We start from the raw sequence: 22,070 nt of genomic DNA, 5'->3' as shown, positions 1-22,070 counted from the left end.
CTTGCGGTGATTGGCTAGTTAGGAGGAAAACACGTTTCGAAAGCTGAGAAGGGGAGATTGACAAAGTGAGAGTCAGTCAGTCGTGAAACCCATAACGAACTCAAACTCCTCTCTCTCTCTCGTGATTTGATAAATCAATCAACCAACCAATTTGAGAGGGTTAGAGAGTTTAAGAGGGGAGATCGAAGGATTTGGATTTGATTTGATTTGAATCAAATCGAAATCGAAATTGTGGAATGGGAATGGGAATGGCGAAGCAGAGGAGGAAGGTGTTGCTTCTGTTTGTGTTGAGCGCTCTTTACACGGCAATTGCGGCAGGGAAGAGCTACTACGAGATACTACAAGTGCCCAAGGGAGCCTCCGATGAGCAGATCAAGAGGGCTTACCGGAAGCTTGCCTTGAAGTACCATCCCGATAAGAACCAGGGAAATGACGAGGCCAATCAGCGATTCGCTGACATTAACAATGGTACCACCTCGACCAATGCAATCTTCATGTTTCAGTTGTTTATTCCTCATTGTTTTATTCGTTGATTGTGCTTCGTAGCGTACGAGGTGCTTTCGGATAGCGAGAAGAGGAGCATTTACGACAGGTATGGAGAAGACGGTCTCAAACAGCATGCTGCCAGTGGAGGAAGAGGTGGTGGTGGAATGGGCATGAACATCAATGACATCTTCGCCGAGTATGATTCCTCTTCTTTACTGCATTACTCTCTTTTTCTTAGCACCTCATTTTACTTTGCTTTTCTGCTTATTAGCTCATATTATTGCTCATATGTTAGCAGCAATTGGAACTAACAGTAGTAAAATATATAAATTCTTTGCTGACAATCGGTACAAATAGTACCCTTAAACTGAGGCATGATTTGATTTAGCTTACACATTATGTGATTTTTTTTCCTAGTTTCTTTGGTGGTGGACGCTCTGCTGAAGAGGAAGATAAAATTGTCAAGGGCGACGATGTGGTCATCGAATTGGATGCAACGTTGGAAGACATCTATATGGGCGGTTCGTTGAAGGTAACTGTCTTCTCTGCTTATGGAGCTTCTCAATCGCATGGCTTTCCAAATGTCTTACTAAGCATTGTCAATTATAATTCGATGTGACATGAAATCATTCACCTACAATTTAGAAAAAATTTCACATGCTGTAAGTTCGCATTCGAAGTCCAAATCATGAGCCACAAACTAATTTTAGCCTCTAAATGACAATACCTATTATTCTTGTCTGTACACAGTATTGTTTGCTGCTTTCCATTAGAGCATGAAATCTGTGTGTGTGCAGGGGGTGGTTCTTGTTGCTATGTGTCTTTTTCTTCTATTCTTATTACTAGAAAGGCGGAGGTAAGATTGCCAATGGTGTACTGTATTAATCTAATCATGACTTCGTGTGTGGTTTGTCAGGTTTGGAGGGAGAAGAACGTTATAAAGCCAGCACCTGGAAAGAGACGTTGTAACTGTAGAAATGAGGTCTATCACAGGCAAATTGGGCCAGGAATGTTCCAGCAGATGACAGAACAGGTATGTGCAGGAACATCATATCTTCTGTCACCATGTGTTAAAAAATGGTTTGAAGAGAAGTGGTTCTTCCATTTTTGCCAGTGAGAGTTGTCGATTTGTTAAAAAAAAAATTCTCTCTGTTTCCTCAAGCAAGCACACCTCTTCTGCATCGAATAATTATTTATATTCTGTGTACCCTATCAATCACTTTTACCGTTGTGCTAATATAATATATTCCTTAATATATACTCTAATATGTGCTCTCAGGTCTGCGAACAATGTAACAATGTTAAATATGAGAGAGAGGGTTATTTCATCACTGTTGATATTGAGAAAGGGATGCAAGATGGACAAGTAAGCTTTCAGCTTCATGTTCTTTTGCCAAGATTTGGTATATCAATTAACAATGGATACTCTTCCTTTTGCATTTATAGAAATTAAATCCCATGTTTCCATATATTTGGTTCTGTTTCATGTACATGTTGGTTATCTGATTCTGCAGATGCCTAATTTTAGAGTGAAGAGTATTCCACAATTACTGAAATCAGTGAAATGTATGCATAGCAACTTTATTTTCTTAATATTTGTTGCAGGAGGTGGTTTTCTATGAGGATGGTGAACCCATTATTGATGGAGAACCTGGAGATTTAAAAGTTAGTGCTTTGACCTTGCCACCTTGTTTTTTTTTTTTTTAAGGTTTAGTATCCGTGAGCCACATTTTAACAATAAAATACCACTGTTCCTACAGTTTCGGATTCGCACCGCACCTCATGACCGATTCAGAAGGGAAGGCAATGACTTGCATACAACCATCACCATCACACTGGTATGACATAGATGCCACTAATTTTGGTGTCAACTTCATGTTCCTATTTCTATTGGTTATTGTTATTTAGCATCAAATAAGTACCATTAACCACAAGTAGCTGATTCTTTGTATATAGGTTCAAGCATTGGTTGGCTTTGACAAGACAATTAAACACCTTGATGATCATTTGGTGGACATAAGCTCTAAGGTTAAACATACTTTCTAAAAGTTCAACATATCAAGGCTGTTTGTGCGGGTCTCTGTGAGTGTGTGTGTTTTATACTTTTATACCATGTAATTGACATTAAATCCTTAACCACGCAGAAAATTACAAAGCCAAAGGAAGTCAGAAAATTCAAAGGGGAAGGGATGCCGTTGCACTTCCACTCAAAGAAAGGAGACTTATACGTGACATTTGAGGTTCTATTCCCCACTTCATTAACAGAAGAGCAGAAGACAAAGATCAAATCTGTTCTTGGTTAGATTAGGGATGCATTTTTGTTGGTTCAAATTTGTAACATGATGAGGCGAGTACAGAAAAGTTAAAAGCAACTAAGAAGCCCTCAGCAGCTTCTTTGATTAGATAACTGATGATTAGTACAATTTATTAAGATCTTTTTGTTGTAGTTCCAGATGTATGATTTTCATGTATTGAATATCCCCTTTTCTATTGCAACATAAAATTTTGTCACCAGTCCTCACCATTTGTTTGGTACTCATTCTTTATCTTCAACTTGAGACGATTTCAATCCAGTTTTGTCAAACAACATAAAATTTAAAGCACCAATTTCTGGAAATTAAGCTTATAAACGCTAAAGAACAGAACATCAGATAATCATCTCACACATCTGCGCATTCTATAAGACCATCTTGCCACTTACAAAAGTTAATCAATATTCAATACACAGAATCATCAGAGTTGAGTTCAACTAAGTGCAGGTTATCATAAACTGCATCATAACAAGACGATGTTACCACTTACAAAATCCATCAATATTAATTACATTAACCACCACAGAGAAATAGTCATTAACCTTCATTGGTTAAATTGAATTCCCTGCTTAACCTTCATTGGTCCCTTAAATCTCCTTCAGTCATTCACCTGGTAGCTCAATTTTTTTCTTTAAAACGTACATCATTAAGAATTTTTTTCTTGCCTAAGAATTCCACAGTCAAAGGCAAGTCACAAATTGCATTTTTTTTTCTATTTTCTTGGAAACATTAGCCTTTGTTTCAGTCAGTTCCATACAAATGAGATATATTGTAGACTTGAAAACGGAATGTGATAGTGAGAAACAAATCTATTCAGATAAAGAGGTCCAAAATTAGAGGTGTAAATGAACCAAGCCGAGCCGAATACTAGAGCATTCATATTTTGACTCATTTTTATTGGATCGAGCTCGAGCCGGGCTAAAATTTGATTTTTATTCTTCATGTTCAAGCTCGACTTGGCTTAAAAAAACTTGAGTTGAGCTCGAGTCAGCTCATTTAATTAAACGAGCTTGAGCTAAAAATGAGTCAGCTTAAATCATAAGAAAATGAAAATTTTAAATCAAGAAATCGAAAGGAAAATTTAAAATCAAATGTCATAACATCATACAAAATCTCTTTTATTTGTAATAAACTAAAAATAACAAATCAAACTTGTTATTGAACTTCTTATATTCTTTAACAAATTATACTAAAAAGAAGCTTTATACCTCTTTCGAACTTATATATATTTTTAATATTATTTCTCATATAAAAATTATATTTTATACATATTATAAAAGTTAATAAGTAAGGTTAATTAATAAACGAGCCCAAGCTAGCTCACGAGTTAAATGAGTCAAATACTTGTTCAAACTCGGCTCATTTTCAAGATCGGGCTTAATATTAAGCTTAAACTTGACTCATTTAACTTTACGAACTTGAGCCAAACGGACTAAAAGCGAGCCGAACACGAGTCAACACGAGCGACTCGAGCCTACTTACAACCCTATCCAAAATCATATTTTGCCTTTTGTTCTCTAAATATTCAAACATCGGTGAAAAATATAAAGTCTTTTCTTTTCAACATAATTTCAGCAACAATAGGGATGAAACCCAGTTGTGCAAGTATTATTAATTTTGCACATCATAGAGACCTGATTTCTCTAAACAAAACATACAATATACAGAAAAATAATCAGCCAAAAGAAAATATTAACCAATTAGTGTTATTCTGTTGATCCCAGTTTATCATCATCTGCCTCATAAGCGTTCCTAGGGTTCTCTTCATCTGTCTCAAAAGCCTTGCTTGCTTGTTTTAGCTCTTCATTCATAGACAGCAATTCTTTACAGCGGTTAAGTTTTGGAGAATCCTGATGAAGTAGTTGTGTCAACCTTTTTCTTACTGGTTATATTGTTACCAGACATAAAACAGGCAGCGTGTTATAGCAAATTGCAACTGCTAAAGAGCATCACCAAAGACTATCTTTCAGTTAATGATCACCAACATAGTAAAGTTTTTGAACACTTGAGTCAAACAGACTCCAAACTCTGAAGTCTTCAGGTAATCCAACATTTAATACGAGACATACTATTAACCAGTACTGTTTGCCTCTTTATTTTCATATTTGATACTCACAGCATGGTATATTCCAATTAAAGTACTTTTTTCTAGTAAGAATTTTTCTAACAGAGAGCCTTGTATATATTTAACAAACTAGTTGACATTAAAATAAATCAATTTCAATACAAGTGACATACAAATTTCTCATGCGTTATAATCTATACGGTGCTGAAGATACCTTGCGGATTAGGTAGAGAAAGTCCTCCGCTGATAAATTTCCCCTATTTGATCTATTATCTTGGGCTTTATGTACCTGCAGAACGTTTCAAACTTGGGTTTGATATAGCAATACCTACCTTACCGTATTTAGCCTACTATATACCAACTAGCTCAAGTTTACTTACTAAATCTGTAAGTATTTAACCACTATGTCTTCCATGAGAGCCACACTCCGGAAGAGGCTGAGAGCAACAGATAAGTAGTCAGTAGATTTAAAAAGTCAAATGACAAGGTAATAACAAATTTCATTGTTCCACATAGAAGACACATACATTAGGATCATCTCCAAAACCATACATCATGTGCTGCACTGTAAGATGCACAAAAGCTTTAACCAAAAACCATAGGAAAAAATAACAGGCAAATATGTAATTAAATTGAATGAAAAATGCTCGAATAGCAGATAATGGTTTTATCAAGAGGTTAGCATAAAGGCAGTTACTAACATTCTTTTTGGAAGACTCCACGTTTTCGCTTAAATGAAGTTTCTGCTGGCTGTGAGAGACCAGCTTTCGCTTTTGTGGATGAACCTTCACCTGCAGAAGACTTGCTCATCGAATAATAGAATCTGTCCAACATTGTCTCACATTATCAAACAGCATATAATTATTTCACAAGCAAGCAAAGCAAAGTTTATATTATTTATTCGGGATAGGTCTAGTGGCAGATCCTGGAACCAAAAATGAACTAGGCAAAGTGAAACTTAATGATGTTAATATGGATAAGCTAGATGAAATGGTTTACCCGACCCGTTGGGTACAAAAGACAAAGTGGAATACAGAAGCTCCAAACCCTAAATGCTGCTACCCGATGTCCAGACACCGGCAATGATATGATTCAGTAAAGCAGAATATTCGATTTAAAAAAAAATAGTAAACATAGCTCATACGATACACAACCTATCTCTCAATTTCATAAAACTATCTGAATTTCTCATGAAAACGGATTGAAGAGGAGAGAGCGAGGAGTTACCGGCTTGATTTGACAGAAGCCGTGAACGACGACGAGGACCGCAAAGCAGGGGACTGATTTGGTTTCAAAACCTCCCCGATTTTTATTTTTATAATCAGTTTACGCAAAAAAAAAAGAAACAAGTATGAATAGGCCCAATCCAATCCCATAGCCCAGAAACCGTTACCCGCCCCGATCAGCCTGAGTTTATTAATGATCAAGGAAAAGTCAGTGGTCCATAGGTTTTGCACTTTTGCTGAATAACCCTCCCCTCCCAACTACTAGTTTTCAAGTTTACAACCAACCCATCTTAATCAGTCCTACCTCTGGCCGAGGGCCCACATTCAAGGTGAATACTGATGGGGCTTTGGCAGTTTGGCAAATATGTTTAGTTATTTACTGTAGCCCTTGATCCTGTTCACTCAATTCCGGTAGAGATTATAATGTCGGTCATGACTCATGAGGGCGATTGAACTGGTTTGTGCGATGAGTGTTGAAATATGTTTTGTTGAAGGTGGACACTGTTTTTTGCTGACCCTTCTACTTCTTGATTCTAATTAGATCCCTAACCGACTAGAGTTGAGATTTTGAGAATGAAGGATTTTCCCTTCCAAACTTTTGTAATCAGCTACTTCATTCTAGGTAGCGATGGATTTTGTGAAGACAACAACGATTGGCTTCAGGCAACCGGATGACCTTCACCAATCCATTTTATTGAGAATATACATTTTTAATTGGAAATTGAGATATAACATATGAGTTTATAAGAGTTTGAGTCACTTCATTCATTGCCAATTGATTTTAGATATGAACTTCATATCACTTCATCACCTCTTTCTTTTCTCCCCTCTCCCTTCGCGGTTGTAGAGGCAGAGATCGATCTTTTTCAATTCCGATCGAATAAGTATTGGGTGGTGGTTGGCTCCATGGCCCTTGACGATGGCACGACTGCAATTGAAGGTCTCGTCGTCGGGCTTTGGATTGACAACACAAATTTATATATTCAAACGCAATCTTGTGGGAGCTCGGAGTGTTTTATTGATGTCGTACTTGTCGGGAAGGTGGCTTATGACATTAGGTTAATCTTCGTTTATGGGCACCCAAATTAATTGGCCCTTGACGTTCTTTTGGGTCATGTTTAGTCCTTTAGGTGTATGTTGAAAGCTCTGTTAGTATTGATCCTAGAATATCTCATCTGCATAGGGTGGTTTCGGGTCTTTATTTAAGTGTAGTTTTGTAGTTTGAGGCACTTTGGTTACTTGGTTCTTTTAGATTCATGGTTTGTCGACTTCGAGATAGTTAGAGTTTAGGTTTTAAGTTTTAGTTGCTTTGTAAAGTTCTATTTTCTCGAGATTCTATAGAGTGCGTTTTGTTGACTTTCATACTTTCTAATATATGACATTATCATCGTTTTTCGTAAAATAACTCATTCAGTCTAAACAGTATTTCAATAGTATCACGAGACACGTGTTAAACTAGAGGAGTGAGTATGCATGTACTCTAATGGACTACATACGGGACACGTACGTAGTAGAGATGAGCTTGAGAAACACATTACCATAGAGAACGGATATTACTACTTTGGGTAGTTGACTCCCGATGTGCATCTAATAACGTGGCGCGTCTAGCAATAGTTTAGAAAAATATTCAGAGACAACGAGATAGATAATAGCCCTGGGTCCACCACGTACTTTCGTATATTCCTAACAAGAAATTCTTCGATGCGACAACCGTACCATGTGGCTATGTGACCACCCACTAAAAAATTGTGACATGACACTCATCCCTTCCCAAATCTACTTCTTTTTTTATGCATTTTGTTTCAGCTTAGATTCATCACCAAAAGATTCAGCCTAGTGTCATTAATTTGTTAGACTTCTGGGTTATTGTTTGAGTTAGGGTCAGTATCTGATGCAGGGTATGGGTCTTTTCAGTAGACACAGTCAAATCACTCAATGACATGCTACCCAAAATTTCTCTTCTTCTTATATGGTTGAGAATAACACTAGATAGGTCAAATGATCAATAATTGAGCTTCATTTATTGTTTTTAGTTGATTAATTAGTTAGTTTTCTGCTCATTGATTAATTGTTGAAATGGGTTTTGTTGGGTTTATGGTCTTTGAAAGAATCTGAATCTAATTCTTCTATTTTAATCTTCCGGCGTCGGTGACAGTCTACTAGCTGCGGCCGGAGGGCGAGCCCATACTGCCTCTCACGGAGACGGACTGATAAGCAGGTTGTCCTCATCGTCATTAGCTAGGTTTGGTTGTTCAGACCTAGTCCCCATCTAATCAAACGAAGCGAAATCAATTAATCTCTCAATTGTTGGCTTCTGCTTCAATTAGGGCATGTAATTGAATTGAATTGAATGTAAAATTCTTAAACTTTGGCTGATTATGGAGGTGGTGGTGCTGTGGTGGTGAATGCCATTATTGGGGTCAGGTAGACACATGAGAGGAGGGGAAGAGATGACAGAAGAACAACAAAAGGAGTTACTGATCTGGGACAAGAGTGGTGCGGTCGTCGCATCGAAGAATTTCTCTTTCACGATGCCCCTTTTCATTTCATTTGAAGTTTTGTTACTTTTGTACACGCATATCACAAACATAGGCATGTCGACGACGTCGTTTCGAGATCAGATATTTCATATTTCTGTTTAAATTATATAAAAAAACGAAAAAGAAAAAAGGTTTTTTTTATACGAACGAAAAAGAAGGTTAAAAAGAGTGTGATTCCTGAAGTTGGTGAGCAAGTTTTGGGAACCAAGTCGCAAAACAAACGAGAGAGAGAGAGAGCATGTGCCGCTAGGCCACCCCCACCGCCCTTTTTATTTCTTCTCCCTCTTCTTCTTCCTTCTGTCTTCTCCCTTCAGAAGTTTAAACACAACACGGCCTCTCTTTCGTAGAAACTTCTTCCTCCTTTACTTGTAACCCGACCAGGCCACCAAACAGAGACGACCCGATTCAAACACTTGCATTGTTCTCCAGTCTGTCTTGTTTATGTATATGTATGTAGGTTAACTACGCCTTTGAGTTTCATCTTATTTTAAGGTTGAGGCTGTTTACTTTATTTACACACTCCCTCCCTCAACCGAAATCCCTCCTGCTCCTCCTCCTCCTATATTAAGAAGCACGAATTCCAACGCAGAAAGCCAATTCCAAGATGATAGATAGTCTTTGTTTAACGCCGGTTATACCCGGAATAGCTCCTACGATCACAGCGATCGACGTCCGTGCGAACCCGTCGTTGGTGAGCGCGTTGGGCAGGTCTGCCGTCGACAACAATCACAAGAGAATTACCACGAGGTTTTCCTTCAAGTACCCTTTGAAATCTCTCTGGCCCGGCGCCGGAAGATACAATGGCTTGCCTCTCGACGACGCCGTTCCGTTGGCCCAGGAAGAGGAGTGCCAAACCCAAACTCAAACCCAGAGTGGGAACTGGGTTTTAAAGATTTTACATGTCAGGTCTCTCTGGGGAGGAGGTAAGGCAGAGCTGCCCGGGGAAGACCAAGTCGCTGAAGCCGCCGCCTCCTCCGATGACAGAAATGGTGATGAAGACGAAAATGACGACAAGTGTGACTGTTGCAGAATCGAACAACAAGATGATCATCAACAACAACAGGTTGAGTTTGATAGAGATTCCTTTTCCAGATTGCTGAGGAAAGTTTCATTGGCTGAAGCCAGGCTATATGCTCAAATGTCTTATTTGGGCAACTTGGCTTACTCCATTCCCAAAATCCAGGTACGAAGAAGTCATTTCATTTGTCATCAACTTATAATGCGGATGTTACATAATCAGGAAGCCCGTTGGGACATTGTGATTTTCTGTGATCATCCTGCAATTGAAGCCCTTTGGGATCTAATCTGCTTGTCTAATTGGTCAAAGTTTGAAAAAATCTCTCTTTCTCGTTTTTTTTTCACCCTGGGACTTGCCATGTTTTTGTTAAGTTCTGATATTGGATTCAGTATATCCAAAAAATATTTAATCTTGCTGTTCCTTTTTAGGAAATCAAATTAGTTTATAAAAATTTGTTATTTGATCTCTTTGAATGTTTTTGAGTGGTAAGTTATGAACTTGATCATGAATATATAGTTTAATAGATATGAGTTGTCTATAACTGTTCAAGAATTGTTTAGTGTACTGTTAAGTTTCAGTTTGGGGTGGTTTCATTCCTTCCTGACTTGAAGATATTAGTTATCCTGTATTGTATTGGTGTTATCCAATACAATACAGAATATTATCTTTGAATGTCATCTGGCTTTGTGTCGGAAAATAGTTCTTATACTCACTTTCATTATATTTTCAACTTACACACACAACAACCTAAACTGGAATTATTTTGCATTCAGCCACAAAATCTCTTGAGAGGTTATGCCCTCCGCTTTGTTACTTCTTCAATAGAAAAGAAGGAACTCGCTGCTAATATTGAGAAGTGCCAAGAGTCGGCTGCAGTTGAAGAAACCGAAGGCACCCTAAAGGAACACATGGGAGAAGACAAGGAAGGGAAGGAGCAGAAGAACAATGGATACAGGATAAGTCCCTCTGCTGCTTATCATATTGCTGCCTCTGCAGCTTCTTATCTGCATTCCCATACAAGGAGCATACTTCCATTCAAATCTTCAAAAAATGAGACTGATCAAGTTTTATCAGAAGAAAGCAGAGGAAGAGACAACGTTGTGAATATGATGAACTCAGACATGGCTTCTTTAATGGCAACCACAGACTCAGTAACTTCTGTTGTTGCGGCAAAGGAAGAAGTGAAGCAGGCTGTCGCTGATGATTTAAACTCAACACATTCATCCCCGTGCGACTGGTTCATATGCGATGATGATCAAAGTGCCACCAGATTCTTGGTTATTCAGGTAATGAGATTTGTTCTCTTTATACAATAATTAATCCCTCGAGGGTCGAGCGCTTTCTTTCTGTTCTCACTCAAAGTAATGTGAATTGGTCTAATTTTACATTGCTTGTCCTTTGCCATTTAGCCAATGATCAATGAAAAAAAATATTCTGTGCACATTAATTTTCTAACATCTGATGGCTTTTATATATTCAACTTACCCATTTTCATTTTCAGGGGTCTGAATCTCTGGCATCCTGGCAAGCAAATCTACTTTTCGAACCCATTCAGTTTGAGGTACATTGACCTAATATGTGTTACAACACTTTCTAATAATTTCTTTCATATTCGTACGCTGGCACTTAGTAGTTAGTAGATGGATAAATGCTTTGTAGTGAGTACTAAATTTGATGAATGCATATTTTTCTAGGGACTGGATGTGCTTGTGCATAGAGGCATATACGAGGCTGCTAAAGGGATTTATGAACAGGTGTTACCTGAAGTTCAAGCTCACCTCAAATCTCACGGTGACAAAGCAACCTTCCGTTTTACTGGGCACTCATTAGGGGGTAGTTTAGCCCTACTGATAAACCTCATGCTACTTATACGGGGTGAAGTGCCAATTTCTTCATTACTTCCTGTTATAACTTTCGGTTCACCATCCATCATGTGTGGAGGTGATCAACTGCTTCACCAACTTGGGTTAGCACAGAGTCATATTCAGGCAATAACATTGCACAGAGACATTGTACCCCGGGCATTCTCTTGCAATTATCCTAATCATGTAGCAGAACTTCTCAAAGCTATAAATGGGAACTTCCGGAATCATCCCTGCCTTAATAACCAGGTAACTTATCAGCTTTTGAGAAAAGACATCACTGTGAGATTATAAATCACTGAACTACTTGTTTCGCCCAGTTTTAGTGGATTTTTACCAAATTTTATCTTGCTGTAACAGAAGCTACTGTATTCTCCAATGGGGGAGCTGTTGATTCTTCAACCGGATGAGAAATTCTCCCCAAACCATCATCTTCTGCCTTTAGGCAGTGGTTTATACGTCCTAAACGGTGATGCCAATGATGCCGAAAAGCAGGTGCATGCTGCAAAGTTGGTATTCTTAAACTCACCACATCCACTTGAAATCTTAAGTGATCGGTCTGCATATGGTTCAGAAGGATGTATTCAAAGAGATCATGACATGAACTCTTACTTCAAATGTATCCGTGGGGTGATTCGACAAGAGCTCAACCATATAAGGAAGGCCAGAAGACAGCAGAGGCACAAGGTTTGGTGGCCCTTCGTTTCATCTCGGGGTGTGGATCTTGGAATCATTGTGGGAAGGCCTTTCGCAACAATGAAGCAGGGCCAGTACCAGGTCAACTTTTCAGGTGTGTTACAAAATGGGAAAGAGTCCTTGAAACGGTTCAGTAGACTGGTTGCATCGCAGCTCATGCATTTGTTTGTGGTGCTTTTGGTACCTGCACGACTCATACTGTTGGGGGCATATAGCGTGATTGGTTTCCCCTGATGAGTACAAGTTTGTTGCATGAATGAGCCATGTTTCTCTTTGTTTTTGGTACATAGTTGGACCGGTGGTGGCACATTGCTGGCAGGAAAATTAGACCATTCTTTATTCATTGTATTTTTTTTTTCTAGAAAAGCAAAAGGTTAGTATCGAAAGGACTCGGGGGTTTTATCCCCAAGATTTGGTAAATGTAGAAATATGTAAAGGGCCGCAATAGAGGCATCAATGGAAAATATTACTTGCACTCAAGATAATCCAAACTTGTTTTTTTCCTTGTTTTGGCATGAAGTATGAGTACGGGTTGTAGTTGGGTTATCAAAATGAGGAAGCATTCACTTTGGAGAAGGATTTGAAAGTGAACCTTGCCCTTGCGTGCGCGCCATTACCATGACTTACAACTCGGCCCGGGGGGATATTATGACACATCAATCGGTGTATCAATAATCAAATCGTGCATAAAATGCTTTTCCAGCCACTGAAAAAGACATCATCCTCCATGTATAAGCAATACTTACTTCTAGACATGTTTTAATCTCGTTTGTCAAAACATATCGAAATATGAATCATGAATAGGGTTGCGGGAGTTGAATTGAGCACGTTGTGTTTCCGATGTCCAAATTGAGGGCGAGAATCGTTAACAAGGGAGATTGGAGAAAGGAAGGAGCCAAAATAGGCGTCACCGGTCCAAAATGGTTGGGCGGAGCTTGTCCGCTTGTTCCACTTGAAATGCTGAAAAATGCAAGAAGCCTAATATGCAATGCCTATCCATCCAACATGGAACTGGGCAGACTCCGTCCTCGTGTACTTGGTTTCGTATGGACAAACAAAATATCACTGTCGTTTCATGTCTGGTTCGGAAACAAGTTGTATTTAACAATTTTACGTTTTTAAGATGCTTTTTTAACTTTAGCTCCCTCTTGAATAAAATTGTGCACGTATCGAGCGAAAATGTCATCTAATATAATTTCACTCGTATTCATATAATGAATAGAGTTTTAATTATTTTGGGTTATTTGTTTGTTTTTGCGGTTGCACCCAGAAATTTGAATGGGTTGCCTATGTACACTAGGAGAGGGATTATACAACTCATAGTTCAAGAGTTCCCATGCTTGAATGACACATTAGAAGACTATGATTTTAGAATGAGAGTAGTGTTTATGACCAACTTGGTGTAAGTGAACTAGAGATTGGATATACAGAATGTTGAAAAATTTCTGACAAATGAGGTCCCATGAAATTGAGAACCCATGACCTCACTAGCTGATCCTTACTTAGCCAAGCTTCATAAGCAGGATCATCCACTCAAGGTGCTTTTATGCTTACAGTAATAAAACCAAAATTCCATTTTCCCTCCCAAAGTGAACATTAGACCATCGAATGTAGCTGAATTCGTTGGGCAAGACTGAACTTAACCTAAGGTTAGGATTGGAATCACCCTCGGAAACAGCGGGAGAGGAAATGACTGAGGTAGGCACGATATCACCTGTGCTACAGGTGTTACCACCGGAACTGGATGTATCTTTAGGCATAGCGTAAGAGAAATTCATATGAGAATAAGATCAACAGAGAGACAGGCCTAAGAAAGGTCCTGCTCTGATACCATGAAGATTTTTACAGAGAGAATTAAATTGAACTTTAACTCGTGTATTTTGATATCTTTACAACTGGGGAAGAAGTTATATATAGGAAAATTTTAATATACATCAATGCATGCTATACATCTCATATCCGACGGTCGATATTATTTTGTGAGTGGGGTCAAAAAAATAATATAAGAAAGCCTAAAACTACTAACCAAATCTACATCAAGATCAAATCCCCACAATCAAGCAACAAGCCATGCCTATCCTTGATATAAGGAAGCAACATCTTTATCTTAAATCAAGAGAAGAAGCAATAAACTAAAACCAACTACACAAGTAGAGCCATGTTGTACCTACATCCTCATGTCAGCTGAGTAAGAGGAGGCAGGTACACCCTAACCATAATCAAATATAATTCAACAGATATGGATCGCCAAATGCTTATAGATGGACAGACAAATCCATACTGGCATGAAAATGATCCAAAATGATGCTTAGAATATCGTAGTTTCATAGTATTCAATTAGAACATTACTAGTTTTTAAGAAATAACAGAGTTCCTTAAAAACGTCTAATTACAGGGCTTCAGAAACTGACTAAGAAGCTTTTTATTCTTTTTTTGAAAACGACTAGAAGCTTTAATATTCTAAAAATTAGATCTCGCTCAGATATAAATTGTGACTCAGTATCAGATGCAGTGATATTTTGTAGCAGTGCAGTCAGACTCGAGACAACATTACTAGAGTGAGTCTCAGGCCAGATACCAGATTAAGAGCATTAAAGTAACCGACTAAGCAATTACAATCAAACATTTGGCAAGATCCAGTACTAGACTATAAACAACAACACTTTTCCCATCCTTCAATGCATTAATTATTGAAATCTAATCTTTTGCAGACATAAGTCAAATAAAAAAACACAAGGTGACCTCTCAAATCTCAATATTATACATTCACTCAATTACACTGCAGGACAGGCATTGTGCAGAATGAGACATCCAAGGGGAAAAAATACTGCAGTAAGTCATCTTCATTTATAAATTCATACTTCCGATGATCAAGTCTGATGAAATTATGATTCCTCGACAAGCATGAGGTAATTGTATTCTTGTACATATGACATTCAACCATAGAAAAAAGCATTCAGCCCTATTTTCTTGAATTAAAATCCATAGTTCAACTTAAGCCCAGAAGATTTCCTTCTCCCATCCCCAAATAAAGGGGAACTTGGATTTTGTTAACATACTACAGATCAAGTTTACCTGCCAAGTACCACGAGTGCATGGCAAGGCTGCCAAAGGCCATGATATTAGCAAGAGAGGATAGCCCGTGAATCATCCCGAACTTCTTATTCATGGCTGCTAGTTTTGGGTTCACCTTTGCAACTTGCACATTTTTGGACCATCCAACTTCTTCCCCAATGTTCTGTTCCCTCTCTATCTTATGCCTCTGCTTCATCATCTGCAACACAATCACAATCAACAGACCACGATGACATAAATTTTCACAGTAATACAAGAACAATCATCATCGAACTAAAACAACAGCATCGTCAGTAAATTAGCGAATTCAATTGTGCAAAGCAACCATAAAATTGAATCATCACATGCAGTAGTCCCATATTTAACTGAAGTGATGCACAAAGCAAGAGTGAGTGAGTTACCTCAATAGTCATGGGAGTGAAGACGAACAAGTTGGAGAGATTGAAGGCCAATGAAGAAATCAAAAAGCCGAGCTGGTACTTGTCTGATAGGGTGGCAGAGCTCCATGGATGCAAATACCCAAAAGAAGCAACTGAAATGGCACAGCAGATCCCGACCATAGTGAAATAGGCCGGAAACATCTTACTCTGCAGATTACCGAACTGATGCCTCGGAAGATTCCTAATTTCAAAATATCAATCCCCCAATTCCGATTGGATTAATTTGATTCCAGCAACAACAACAACAACAAAATTGAAAGAAAATAAAACCTACTTGAACATGATGATGCCGCCGATGAAGGTGACCCAGAGAGCGGCCCCGAACGCGGTGGAGAAGCTGAGCAGATGAGCCAGCTTCAGGTAGGTGGAGAGCGGACCGTCCGACTTGGATCCGAAAGTCTCCGGTGAGAAAATCACTCCCATGGCTAGGAAAGCCACGGCCGCCAGGAATCGAGTCAGCCAACCCATACTATTTTCTCAGATTCCCAACCCTTAAGTCAGTAGGCAACTCTCAAGTCTGAACAATCTCTCTCTCGCTCCTCAAGCAATCCTCAGCGACGACTTTAGACTATCGTCCACGTATTTGATTTTCTTACGGACGGTTCAAGCGACACGTGTCGCACGCCGGCTAAAATCAAAAACCGAAAAATATAATTTCCCTCCTTTCTCCGTCGTATCAGTGAAGTAAAACCCTAATATCTCTCACACACTCGAGACTCTCCAAACTCTTCCGATGATGGGCGGCCCCAAAACGTTTGTGGGAGTCCGTTTCTTTCTGTTGGGTTTCGACCCCATGAACGAGCGCCAGGTAATCCACATGATCAGATCTCTTTTATCAAAAATATCGGATGCCCAATACTTGTTGACTTGGTCTCAATGGGCGTAGGTTCGATCTAAGCTGGTCGATTGCGGCGGGACTGATGTCGGTATCTATTCCCCCAATTGCACTCACATCATTGTGGATAGGATTACCTATGTAAGACTCCTTCACTTGTCCATTCTCATAATTTCCCATTCAGGGTTTTACTCAAATACACACAATTGTGTGTAGGATCACCCTGTTTGTGGTGCTGCTCGAAAGGAAGGGAAAACCGTTGTCACCGCTTTGTGGGTTCATCACAGTTTTGATGTTGGAATGCTCCTTGATGCTGCTGCTGTGAGTTTCTCACCATATTTCCCTATTACATTTCAGGTTAGAGGCTTAACCAATGTTTAGTGACTATTTAGGATTTGTGTGATGTTGTGTCTTTTGCAGATTATATACAGGCCTCTTAAACATTTGAATGGTATTCCTGGTGCCAAGAATTTGTTGATCTGCTTGACTGGATATCAAGGACAAGATAGAGATGACATTATGGTATGCATATGGTTTAAGCCCCCTTTTGGATTGGTGCAACGTATCAGCAGCCAGTTTACATTTTGAATTTGAATTTGAATTTTTTTTTTCTGCCAGACAATGGTCAATTTAATGGGCGCTCAATTTTCTAAACCGTTGGTGGCAAGCAGAGTCACTCATCTCATTTGCTATAAGTTTGAAGGTATGGTTTCTCCCCCATGGCCCTTTACTAATAAATACACAAGAATGAGGATAAGCAAGGTCTGTAGGGATCAAGTAGATGGCATTCTCTGACTGTTTGTTTCTCGTTTTCTTTTCTGACTCTACGCTTCATATTATTCCTTTAGTTAAAGTCTTTTCAAAAGTATGAAACTGAAATGTGTGTACTTATTCAGGGGAGAAGTATAAACTTGCCAAACAACTCCCTCAGATTAAGATTGTGAATCATCGCTGGTTGGAAGATTGGTAAGATAATGTCTTGCTCATAATCAGATGTTCTTAAGCGCTAAAAATGTTGCAATTAGAAGAGGAGATTGCTTATTAATCTCCTTGTTGCATTATTTCAGCTTAAGGGATTGGGTTCTTCTTCAGGAAGATAAGTATAGCCAGAGGTGAGATGGTTGTGTGTGGATTTCTAGTAAGTAAAATCGCTGTTTATAGCCACGCAAATGTATGTCCTGAGCTTTTATTCTCTATCAACAGTGGCTATGAGTTGGAGATAATGGAGGCTGAGGCTAGGGATTCTGAAGATGAAGCTGAGGACACCTTTATTAAGCAATCTGTGGGGAGAAACATGAATAAGAGTTGCCACAATATACACGCTGATTCTCCAGTTCCCTTTAAAATTTCAAAGTCAGAAGGAAAGGTGTCTATGGTTCCCCAAAATTCAATTGAGAAAGCTATTTCTCGAAATGATGATAAAATTGATCAAGCCTCGAGATTTTCTGACATTCATGTTGCCAAGGTACCTAGCCCTCATGATGCCTATAAATTAAAAGATGCCGTGCTTGGTGAGCATAGTGACCACTGTCACACAACTCCAGATTCTAAGATGAAGGATTACATGACATCTACTGTTGAATCTGTTGAAAGGCAGCCCCCTCGTTCTGATAGGAAACTAAGCTACTCCAGTCAATCGGCACGGAAATCCACACTTCCATTATACTCTGGAGATAGGTCTTCTAAAGGGCCTATTTGCAAGTTCAATGTCAGTGATGATTTTGCCTCTTCTTCCTCCTTCAGGGTGGAAGAAAATGAAAAACTTGACTCTAATTGTGTGGATGTTCTGTTGAAAACAAATCTTGTACGTGATGAAGCAGAGCCAAGTGGTATATTGCCTCAAAAATGGACACCAGTTCAGTCTAATGTGAGCTCCAAATTACAGAAGACGAGTTGTGATGCAGAATCAAGCATTGTGAGAAGTCCATCAAGTGATACTTCTCCTGAAAAAATACCAACACCTTTGATTGATGGTTCATATAAGACTAATAGTCATTATACTGACAGAAATGATGATAATTCTTTGAATAAGACTCTGACTCATTTGAATGCTGCAGAAACCTTAGGTGCTGTTGTATTGCCAACAAAATCATCTAATCATGCTGAGAAATCATTGACATCTGTTGTGCCTTCCTCCACTACCCTGATCTCAGAGATTGCCCATGATGGCAATGCCAACGAGAAATCTCCTCTATCCACATTCCAGAGGTTAAGAAAGTCACCCTTATCCAGCAAGCCTGGCGTTGGAAATTTGGCAATGGAAGAATCTACAACTACGGTGAGAGACATAATGGAACCACAAAATCAGCAACAAGATGTCCAGGGTTCGTCGCTGAGAAAGAATATGTCGGTGACTAATAGGTCCGACAACGTTGCTAACTTGGACTTGCATAAAGGTGGAATTGATGACTCGATAAAACCAGATAGGAAGATGATGCTATCCGAGAAGACTCTCGGTTCTAGGCCCAAGTTAACTTCCGCGAACCAAAATTTTTCTATTTACTGGGATGATGGTGCCTCCTTAAATGTTGATCGTGTTTATATAAATGCAGCAGATGAGGAGAAATCCCCCACTACCAAGCCTGCTTTACTTTCTCCAGATGTTAATGCAAAAGCAGGGAGGCTAGCAATTAAAGATGATACTACGTCTGCAGATGTTTCTGAGAACAAAACTGACTCTCTGGATGATGAAACTGAGGCTCCTGAGGAAGAAGATCAACACGAATTGGAGAGTATACGTGAAGCGAATAAGTCGGAGCTTAATGTTGATATAGTCATGGAAGAGGAATTAAAAGGGTTGCAGCATATATCAAATGACTCCAATCCCTGTGTCCATGGGGATGCAACGGCCTCAGGGGAAAATGTGCAAGAAAATGAACAAGAAGAAACAGTTTCTGTGCAGGTGGAATTAACCTCAAAAGGTGGTGGTGTTACAGGGAAGAAGAACAGTGGGAGAAAGGGACATTTGGTTAAATCTAAGTTGAAGACTGTTCTGGCAATCAGTGATCAAATGAACTCCGAGAAATGTGTCGCTGAGGATATATTAAATCACTCTGAGCCCTGTGTCCATGGTGATGCAAGGGCCTCGGTGGAAAAGATGAAAGAAACTGAACAAAGAGAGTCTGTTTCTATGCTGATTGAAACAACCTCAAAAGGAGATGGTGCTAAAGGAAAGAAGCACAATGGGAAAAAGCGACCTTTGGGTCGAACCAAGTTAAAGACTTCTCCTGTAGTCACTGAGACTGAGAACAATAAGGGGACAGAGATGGAAGAGGTCGGAGTTGCATGTCCAGTAGGCAAATCTAAGTGCCACAGTACACCCAAAAGTAAGCCAGAGGATTCTTCTGAGCTGAAGGAAAACAGGCCAACTGTTCGTGGAGATCAAAATATAAGCAAGGTCAAAGAGCAGGAAGGGAAATCACATGTTAAATGTAATTTTACTCCAACAGAGATCAATCAAAAGTTGGCAAAGATCAGTCGAAATTCTGCATTACAAGACGTGAAGGCTTCAGACAGAGTTAAAACTCAACCTGAATGGTTTATTTTGAGCGGACATCAGTTTGAGAGGAAGGAGTTTCAGCAAATTATCAAGCGATTGAAAGGAAGGTGTTGCCGTGATTCCCATAATTGGTCCTACCAGGCAACACATTTAATTATACCAGAACCAATTCGCAGGATAGAAAAGTTTTTTGCAGCTGCAGCATCCGGAAGGTTTGTTTCCGCAATACTGAAGGCTGGGGTGTCTTTTTTTTTTCTTTTTTTTTTGAGAATTGTGGTGTCACTTGATGGAAATTTATGTTATCTTATTTAAACTGCTTTATCGAATTGATGCTAAAATATTATACCTTTGGTGTAGATGGATTCTTAAGAGTGATTATTTGGCAGCTAGTAATCAGGCAGGAAAATTTGTGGCTGAGGAACGTTACGAGTGGTACAAGAGTGGCCTCAGTGAAGATGGCACAATCAATTTGGAGGCCCCAAGGAAGTGGCGCCTCTTGAGAGAGAGAACTGGTCATGGTGCCTTTCATGGAATGCGGATTATTATATATGGTGACTGCATTGCACCACGTCTGGTATGTTTGCTATGCTCCCAAACATAATGTCTGCAATTTTCTGCATAATTTCACAAACGAAATAGATATAATCATCAAATTCTTTTTCATTTGATTGGAAGCATTGTTGTCTGCACTTTGCAGTTTATTAAAGCTATTGTTATATTAGGTCTTATACTGGTTATTCATAGTGAGCATTGTTAACTGGAACATTCATTTGTCATCTGAGATAATCTTCTTGGAACACAAACAGGATACTCTGAAGCGCGTCGTGAAGGCTGGTGATGGGACAGTATTAGCAACTTGTCCTCCATACACACGCTTCTTGAACTCTGGACTTGACTTTGCCATTGTTAGCCCAGGAATGCCACGTGTTGATGTGTGGGTACAAGAGTTTTTAAAACACGAGATACCCTGTGTTGTAGCTGACTACTTGGTTGAGTATGTGTGCAAACCGGGATACCCCCTTGAGAGACATGTGCTATACAATACTCATGCTTGGGCGGAAAAGTCATTTGGCCGTCTGCAGAGCAAGGCAAAAGAAGTTTTGGTTGTGGTGGAAGAAGAGGATGAGACACCTATGGAGGATTCTGGTAGCAGTGATATACCCTGCGTTATCTGTGGGGCTTGTGACAGAGGAGAGGTAATGCTGATATGTGGCAACGAAAGTGGGTCTGTTGGCTGTGGAATTGGTACTCATATCAACTGCTGCAGTCCGCCACTTGAAGAAATTCCAGAGGATGACTGGTTCTGTCCAAAGTGTAGTAGCCAAAGCAAAAACACCAGTAATCCCTCTAAGAAAAGGAAAAAGGGCAAGAGCAAGTGATTGTCCCAACTCCCAATGTGTAATTTACTGTATGTTAAGTTCAAATGTTTGTACGAAAGTGCATCACTGTATGTGTGATGTAGGAACATGGGAAGGCAATTATCCTTCGACTCTTTATTGTACTGCATTCACTGTAAGTGGCTTATTTCCATGAGTTGTATCTATTTTATTCCACATTCGCCCATAGGTTTGCTCTATCCCACATACTGCATGGACTCTTAACAAGTGCATCAGTGAGATCATAGTACATAAACTTTAGATACCGATATCACCCTGCTTTCAGGTTGGGGCATCTATTTTCACCAGATTATAAATCCAAATGATCTTTCCTTGGATAGGTTGCAAGTCTTTTTTCTTTTTCTTTTTTTTGGGTATACTTACGGAACTGTTCATTTGCATGCTATAGCCTAAAAATTGTAGCTATATTTATCTCTGAGATTGATGGAACTTTTGGAGTACTAGATGTCTAGATTGACGAAGCGGGGTCCTGGTTTGCGTTTTCACTAGTGTAATACAACGAAGCTATGGCTGTCTAGATAGATCAGTTGTATCAGTCATTTTAGGAACTCGTCGGTAGTAGCTAAGTAGAAGTTGCCAATCAACAAGAGCTTATTCACTCTGAAATGCCACTACTTCT

General features: G+C 39.3%; 4 protein-coding genes and 1 pseudogene across 4 annotated transcripts; 3 read left to right on the top strand and 2 right to left on the bottom strand.

Moving 5' to 3' along the window:
• Positions 1 to 76: 76 nt before the first annotated feature.
• LOC126793991 (dnaJ protein ERDJ3B) lies at positions 77 to 2,932 on the top strand. The gene is made up of 9 exons (XM_050520631.1): positions 77 to 468; positions 547 to 682; positions 904 to 1,018; positions 1,403 to 1,519; positions 1,766 to 1,852; positions 2,092 to 2,151; positions 2,247 to 2,324; positions 2,443 to 2,514; positions 2,631 to 2,932. Exons 1-9 carry the CDS (start codon positions 237 to 239, stop codon positions 2,787 to 2,789), a joined length of 1,056 nt encoding a protein of 351 aa, XP_050376588.1. The 5' UTR covers positions 77 to 236; the 3' UTR covers positions 2,790 to 2,932.
• Positions 2,933 to 4,382: 1,450 nt separating this feature from the next.
• On the bottom strand, positions 4,383 to 6,133 carry LOC126794817 (transcription initiation factor TFIID subunit 13-like; annotated as a pseudogene).
• A 2,740-nt stretch (positions 6,134 to 8,873) lies between these two features.
• On the top strand, positions 8,874 to 12,708 carry LOC126793820 (phospholipase A1 PLIP2, chloroplastic). Its single transcript, XM_050520450.1, has 5 exons — positions 8,874 to 9,812; positions 10,421 to 10,933; positions 11,149 to 11,208; positions 11,342 to 11,758; positions 11,870 to 12,708. The coding sequence occupies exons 1-5, from the start codon at positions 9,234 to 9,236 to the stop codon at positions 12,437 to 12,439; spliced, it is 2,139 nt and encodes a 712-aa protein (XP_050376407.1). The 5' UTR covers positions 8,874 to 9,233; the 3' UTR covers positions 12,440 to 12,708.
• Positions 12,709 to 15,033: 2,325 nt separating this feature from the next.
• On the bottom strand, positions 15,034 to 16,247 carry LOC126793819 (uncharacterized). The gene is made up of 3 exons (XM_050520449.1): positions 15,995 to 16,247; positions 15,682 to 15,901; positions 15,034 to 15,479 (listed from the first exon to the last, which is right to left on the bottom strand). Exons 1-3 carry the CDS (start codon positions 16,186 to 16,188, stop codon positions 15,264 to 15,266), a joined length of 630 nt encoding a protein of 209 aa, XP_050376406.1. The 5' UTR covers positions 16,189 to 16,247; the 3' UTR covers positions 15,034 to 15,263.
• A 5-nt stretch (positions 16,248 to 16,252) lies between these two features.
• Positions 16,253 to 21,632, top strand: LOC126793818 (BRCT domain-containing protein At4g02110). The gene is made up of 10 exons (XM_050520448.1): positions 16,253 to 16,528; positions 16,607 to 16,696; positions 16,772 to 16,876; positions 16,976 to 17,077; positions 17,174 to 17,258; positions 17,452 to 17,521; positions 17,623 to 17,667; positions 17,759 to 20,266; positions 20,412 to 20,628; positions 20,861 to 21,632. The coding sequence occupies exons 1-10, from the start codon at positions 16,454 to 16,456 to the stop codon at positions 21,431 to 21,433; spliced, it is 3,870 nt and encodes a 1,289-aa protein (XP_050376405.1). The 5' UTR covers positions 16,253 to 16,453; the 3' UTR covers positions 21,434 to 21,632.
• The last annotated feature ends 438 nt before the right edge of the window (positions 21,633 to 22,070 follow it).

Source organism: Argentina anserina, chromosome 5, assembly GCF_933775445.1.
Source record: "Argentina anserina chromosome 5, drPotAnse1.1, whole genome shotgun sequence".
Lineage (NCBI taxonomy): Eukaryota > Viridiplantae > Streptophyta > Magnoliopsida > Rosales > Rosaceae > Argentina > Argentina anserina.
The sequence above is the reverse complement of the archived record's forward strand: the minus strand, read 5'-3'. Positions and strand labels throughout refer to the sequence as shown.

What these genes read in the sequence shown, in the direction of transcription:
- LOC126793991 (XM_050520631.1), top strand. Translation starts at nt 237, where the DNA reads ATGGGAATGGGAATGGCGAAGCAGAGGAGGAAGGTGTTGCTTCTGTTT. An exon ending in ATTCGCTGACATTAACAATG is followed by an intron (nt 469 to 546) that starts GTACCACCTCGA and finishes TGTGCTTCGTAG; the next exon opens with CGTACGAGGTGCTTTCGGAT. An exon ending in AAGGGATGCAAGATGGACAA is followed by an intron (nt 1,853 to 2,091) that starts GTAAGCTTTCAG and finishes TATTTGTTGCAG; the next exon opens with GAGGTGGTTTTCTATGAGGA.
- LOC126793820 (XM_050520450.1), top strand. Translation starts at nt 9,234, where the DNA reads ATGATAGATAGTCTTTGTTTAACGCCGGTTATACCCGGAATAGCTCCT. An exon ending in ACTCCATTCCCAAAATCCAG is followed by an intron (nt 9,813 to 10,420) that starts GTACGAAGAAGT and finishes TTTTGCATTCAG; the next exon opens with CCACAAAATCTCTTGAGAGG. An exon ending in CCAGATTCTTGGTTATTCAG is followed by an intron (nt 10,934 to 11,148) that starts GTAATGAGATTT and finishes TTTCATTTTCAG; the next exon opens with GGGTCTGAATCTCTGGCATC.
- LOC126793819 (XM_050520449.1), bottom strand. Translation starts at nt 16,188, where the DNA reads ATGGGTTGGCTGACTCGATTCCTGGCGGCCGTGGCTTTCCTAGCCATG. An exon ending in GGCGGCATCATCATGTTCAA is followed by an intron (nt 15,902 to 15,994) that starts GTAGGTTTTATT and finishes TTTTGAAATTAG; the next exon opens with GAATCTTCCGAGGCATCAGT. An exon ending in TCACTCCCATGACTATTGAG is followed by an intron (nt 15,480 to 15,681) that starts GTAACTCACTCA and finishes ATTGTGTTGCAG; the next exon opens with ATGATGAAGCAGAGGCATAA.
- LOC126793818 (XM_050520448.1), top strand. Translation starts at nt 16,454, where the DNA reads ATGATGGGCGGCCCCAAAACGTTTGTGGGAGTCCGTTTCTTTCTGTTG. An exon ending in TTGTGGATAGGATTACCTAT is followed by an intron (nt 16,697 to 16,771) that starts GTAAGACTCCTT and finishes AATTGTGTGTAG; the next exon opens with GATCACCCTGTTTGTGGTGC. An exon ending in AAGATAGAGATGACATTATG is followed by an intron (nt 17,078 to 17,173) that starts GTATGCATATGG and finishes TTTTTCTGCCAG; the next exon opens with ACAATGGTCAATTTAATGGG.